The sequence below is a fragment of the Aedes albopictus genome, chromosome 3, assembly GCF_035046485.1.
Source record: "Aedes albopictus strain Foshan chromosome 3, AalbF5, whole genome shotgun sequence".
In the NCBI taxonomy this organism is placed as follows: Eukaryota; Metazoa; Arthropoda; class Insecta; order Diptera; family Culicidae; genus Aedes; species Aedes albopictus.
Window position 1 is genome coordinate 68,205,390 of NC_085138.1, and position 6,061 is coordinate 68,211,450.

Sequence of the window (6,061 nt, forward strand, 5' to 3'; positions counted from 1 at the left end):
AACTTGGCCTGATTTGTCCGGAAAAACTTCCAGAATCCGTCCTCTTTCCCAACTGTTCCGTGTCTGGTCATCTATTATCACGACCAGGTCACCAGGTTCCAACGGCTTCACGGTCTCGAACCACTTCGTCCTCCTTGTTAGCATCGGCAAATATTCCAACACCCATCTGCGCCAAAACTCGTCCACGATGTTCCTGACGACTGACCAGCTGTCTCGGAGACTGACTAAATGATCAGCTGTTGGCTGCTTTATGCCGCTTGAACTGTACAGCAAGAAGTGGTTTGGAGTGAGCGCTTCTTGATCTGCTGCTTCTAAAGGAACGTAGGTCAGTGGACGACTGTTAACGATCCCCTCTGCTTCCAGCATTATGGTTTCGAGCACCTCGTCACTCGGATGATGCGGACTGTCGGATACTGCTGCCATTGCTACTTTTACAGACTTCACCATCCGCTCCCACGGACCTCCCATATGCGGGGCTGCAGGAACGTTAAAGTGCCACTGCGTACGGGCGTTGGTGAACGTAGCCGCACAATCCTCGTTGATGGCCTTGATTCGCTGGATCTCTTCTGTTAACTGACGACTGGCTCCCACAAAGTTGGTACCGTTATCCGAGAATACTTCCATCGGGGCTCCTCGTCGGTTCACGAAACGCCTGAACGCCATTACGCAAGACTTCGTTGACAGGCTGTGTGCTAGCTCCAGATGAACAGCTCGAACTGTGAGGCACGTGAACAAACATTTCCACCGCTTCACAATACTGCGACCGACTCTTACTTCGAAGTGACCCAGGTAGTCCACGCCGACGTACGTAAATGGACGGATGAAGGGAGTCAGACGAACTTTCGGAAGCGGACCCATCATCGGTGGAACTGGAGCTGCTTTCTTAATCTTGCAGTACTGACAGCTACGACATACGCTCCGCACTACTGTTCGCATCCTCGGAATGTAGAACCGTTGCCTCAACTCGTTGCACACTGTCTCGGTGTTCGCGTGCAGGAACTGCTGGTGGAAGCTGAGCACAACGAGGTATGTGATCCGATGACTTCTCGGCAACACGACTGGATGCTTCGCTTCGTATGAAATCGATGGAGCTTGTTCGATTCTGCCGCCAACCCGTAGAACTCCTTTTTCGTCCAGGAATGGAGACAGTGTACGAATTGAACTGCCTTTTGCCACACTTTGTCCTTCTTCCAACAGCTGAACTTCTTCCGGATACGCCTGTGCTTGCGCCTGTCGCCAAAGTGTTCCTTCAGCTTTCGCAAATTCACTCTGGTTCAGTACTTTAAGCGATCTTGTCCCGCTCGTTGAATGCTTCCATACTGCTACAGCTCGGTGAACATATGCTGTCGCACGTAGCAGTCGGTTAAAGTTGGAAAATCGTTCAATATCTATCACTTCCACTACTGTTCGGTGTACTGCAACGAGGCGAATTTCTTCGGTGGTTACATCTGCTTCCGCTGTATCTCCTGGCCGTTCTGTAGGCCACTGACTTTCCGGATCTTGCAGAAATGCTGGACCCTGGTACCAACGGCAACTCGGGTCGAATGAAGGCCCCCCATTCCATTTTGTGGCATCGTCCGCAACATTTTCGCGAGAAGGAACGTAGCGCCATTCATCCACACTGGTTAACGACAGGATTTCGCCAACCCGGAAAGACACGAACTGATGATACCGACGACTATCGGAGCGAAGCCAAGCAAGAACTGTTGCTGAATCTGACCAAAGGAAACGTCTGTGGATATCGATGCTAAGGACTGAGCAGATGTTCTGTAGTAGACGGGAACCCATCATGGCAGCCTGAAGCTCCAAACGTGGGATGGATAGCGTTCGTAGAGGTGCAACTTTTGTCTTTGCTGCAATCAACGAACACTGACTCTCTCCGTCCACCGTCGTTCTAAGGTAGGCCACACACGCACAAGCTGACACGCTCGCATCTGTGAACACATGGACCTGAATATCGCTGACTTGCTGCGGACAGAAATCCTTGAAGAAGCAGCGAGGAACGTTGACTTCGTTGATCTGCCGGTACTGTTCGATCCATCTTATCCAAAGCTCACGTGGCTGGTCCGCAATAGGCTCGTCCCAGCTAGTACCTGTTCGCCAAATCTCCTGCATCAGGATCTTCCCTTGGACGACGAAGTGTGCAATGAATCCTAAGGGGTCGTAGAGCTTCATCACAATACGCAGGACTTGTCGCTTCGTTGGTGCTGCCCAATCGGCACCTAATACTTCCTCCAATCCCTGTTGATTGAATGTGAATGCGTCTTCCGACGGGATCCATGTGACGCCCAGAACACGTTCGCATATTCGGTCTTTGTCTACTGGCAGTGGTTTACTGATCGCTGTACTCGTCTCTCCTAGTCGGTCTAGCACTGCCTTCTCGTTGGACAGTATCTTCCCAAACTGGAAGCCGGCTGCTGCATGGATATCTTGCACTTGCTGTACCAACTGCACTGCTTCTTCCACCGAGTTGACGCTGTCGAGGAAGTCATCCACGTAGTGGTTCTTGGTCACTGCTTCCACTGCTCTGGGGTATTGTTCGCTGTAGTCGGAAGCATTCCAGTTCTTCACAAACTGCGCTGTACATGGCGAGCTGGTTGCACCGAACATCGCCACGTTGATCACGTAGACTTGTACTTCTTCCTCCGGATTACTTCTCCAAAGGAAGCACAGCGACCATCTGTCTTCATCGCGAATTAGGATTCGGAGGAACATTTCCCGGATGTCAGAGCACACGGCGACTTTCCCCTGTCTGAATCGCAGCAAAACGTCCACTAGCGACACAAGAAGATCAGGACCCTTGAGCAGCATGTCGTTGAAGCAGACTCCATGTGCTTTTGCAGCCGCATCCCATACCATCCGAATTTTGCCAGGCTTCTTGGGATTGATAACTACTCCCAGCGGTAGAAACCAGACACGTCGAGTATCCAGACTGCCAACCTCTTCCTGTGAAGCCTTACTGATGTACTGCTTTTGCTCATAGCTGTTGATCTGCTCCTTCACTCTTTGTCGAAGTTCCGAATCTTTGGACAGACGCTTTTCCAACCCCAGGAGTCTGTTCATCGCCATCTTGTAGCTCTCGGGAAAGTGGATATTGTCCTTTCGCCACAGCAAACCTGACTCGATTCTTGATCCTCGGCGAACTGTAGTTTCCTCCAATATGCTGCGAGCTCGCTGATCTTCGTCGGACTCAAGGTGCTTCGTGACCACAGCTTCTTCAACGGCGAAAAACTTCTTCATCGAATCATACAGATCACTGTTACTCATCTCCTGACCGACGTGCAGATTCAGCTGTTCCACGGATCCTTCACTTCCAGAATTTCTTCCGTAGACGCACCCGCCGAGGCGAGTTTTCGTTGCAACTGGATCGCACCTTCCGCCTTCGCGAAGCTTCAGACTGGTAAGAAGATGCACGTGCTCGATACCGATGATCATACTGGGTCTTGCATTCACGTAACTGTTGACTGGAAGACCTTGCAGGTGTGGATAGGATCTTGACAGCTCGGAATAGTTTAACGTTTGACTGGGAAGTCCTAGCTCACGAACCGTCCGTACGTTACTCAACTGGAATGTGTTTTGCTTTCCAACTCCGGAAATCTCCACGCTGATCCTTTTGGAACTTTTCTCATGTCTGCCGATCTTTCCGGTCCATCCTAACCAAAGGTTGTCCGGCTCTCCATCAATCCCCAACTGAACTGCAATTGCCTCTTCCAGTAAAGTCGACGATGATCCGTCATCCAGGAACGCGTAGGTTTCCACTTGTTTCCCATCTCCGTAAAGCGTGACTGGCAGATAACGGAAGAGAGAGAACGACTTCGTGTGGTGGTAGTTGTGCTGTATCGCTTCGGTTGGCTTCGTTGTCTCAGCGGATTCGCTTCGGCTTGTCTGGTTACTGTGCAACAGCATATGATGCCGAAAACGACAGCCATCCACGCCACACTCCTTTTTCGAGTGGCATGGCCATTTCCGATGCGGTACTAAGCACAGACGACACAGATTCTTCTGACGCATGGCTTTCCACCTCGCTCCTATATCCAAGGACTTGAAACTGGAACAGTTCAGGATCTGGTGGTTGTCCTTTCCGCAATACGAGCAGGCTTTTGAAACAGACCTTTCTGTTGACGTGACCTTCTCCTTGGCGGCATCGGACGACTCGTTGGCGTGAGTGAAAAGCTTCTCCCTTGGCTTCGGCTTCTCCACGCGGGCTTGCTTGTGTTGGTTTTGTGCGCAGTCCACGTCGATGGTAAGCTCCGACGCCAAGTTCACAAGGCCTGCCATGAAACCGTTGAATGTCGCCAGGTTGACATATGCAACGCCTTGCTTGTAGGTTCCCCATTGCATCTTGAGAGATGTGGGCAACTTATCGACCAACTCCTGAAGCAGCATTGGGTTCGCCAAATGTGCTTGCTGATCGGCCAAGATTATGTGATCGACCAAGTTCTGAATGGCCAAACCATAGGCCACAATCGTATTCAGGCGCTCCGCTTTGGGGGCTGGCACGTTCCTCACCTTCTTCAGAAGCGAACTGATCAGAATCTCCGGCCGCCCGTAGAGTTTGTGGAGCGTATTCATCACATACGGAACAGACGCTGGTAACAGCAGACGACTTCGTACGGCTTCTAATGCGGAACCTCCCAAACTCCGTTGTAGACGGGCCAAATTCTCCGCGTCGGTATATCCGCACACCTCCGTCGTGTTCTTGAAAGAACTGTAGAAGATAGGCCACTCCTGCGGATCGCCATTGAACTTGGGAAGCTCACGAGGCATTACCTGGCGCGCTGCGAGTTGAGCACTAGTTGGTCCTACTGCAGGACTCGATTGTGTTCCATTCGGCAATCCAGCTCCCGCAAATGATGGTCCAAACGAATTCGTTACTGGTAGAGCCGACGAATAACCTAATGGTGGGTTTCCTTGAAGAACTGCTGAACTATGCGGAACTCCTGGATGCGGAACACTACCGAAACAGCTTTGCGATGAATTCACTCGAACGAAATCTCCAGAAACTACTGCATTCGTTGGTGCTAGTTGTGCCATTGGAGCGGCCGTGTAGTACGGATGACTTCCGTAAACTGTTGACATCAGACCGCTCGAACCAACAAAGGATTGCGATGTACATGGAGCTGAGGACACTACTGTATCCCGTGCAGCGAACGTGACCGCCACAGAATCAGTATTCCCGACTCGAATATCTTGCACTTCCGGAAGAACCACATTGGAAACTGTAGAAGCTGCTGAAATAGGCGGAACCGATGATGCGAATTGCCTGGCTGCTAATGCTGGAACAGATGCCATCACAGAAGTTCCTTGTCCGGAAACCAGCTGTTCGTATGATTTCGCCAGAGTGGGAACATTCCCAACGATTCCCGAGACAGGAGGACACAATCGATTCACGTTTGACGGAACAGAAACATCCGGTAACAAAGCTGGTGACCGTAATTCGCGAACCACTGCGGCTGGTTGACTTGATTCACCGACTGTGTGAACCGGCAGGGCAACTTGATTTACCGACGACGATGGCTTCGACTGTCCAACATCGTCCACCACAGCTCCCTTCAACCACTTCTCCAACTGGTCACGTTTACTTTTCACACTTACTCCAGTCTGTTTACTTTTTCCGCTCACTCCACTGCGCCTGCTAGATGAATCCTTTTCGTCGGCAATCTGCATCAGTAGGTTGTACCGCTGCTTCAAATACTCCTGCTCTTCGTCCAGCTGCTTCAATTTGGCTGCTTCCTCCATCTGCAGCTATTTCAGTCGGGCTTCTTCCTTGGCTTCTTCTTCCATTTTCTTCATTTGCAGCTCTTCTTCCGACCGCAACTTACTCAGCCTACGTTGTTCCTCCAGATGCTGCAAGCTCAGTTGCAATCGTTGAGACGCACGACTACTGCTTTTACTCACTGAAGATTCATTGAATGACACTCCCGACTTCGACGTAACATCGGTGCCATCCCAATCGGCAAGACAGTCACTGCACTTCCAGCTTTTATCCGCGATTGACTGATTGACACCCGCGCACCGAAAATGTACCCACGATTCACACACATCGCAACAGACCCAATTA

The 6,061-nt window shown here is 51.0% G+C and overlaps 1 protein-coding gene across 1 annotated transcript in view; it reads right to left on the reverse strand.

The window, feature by feature from the left end:
* LOC134290231 (uncharacterized) overlaps nucleotides 1–5,739 on the reverse strand; it is a 6,455-nt gene extending 716 nt beyond the window's left edge. The window contains exon 1 of the mRNA XM_062857301.1: nucleotides 54–5,739. Coding sequence (XP_062713285.1) covers nucleotides 54–5,739 — 5,686 coding nt within the window. The remainder of the gene's footprint in view (nucleotides 1–53) is intronic.
* Between the last annotated feature and the right edge of the window lie 322 nt (nucleotides 5,740–6,061).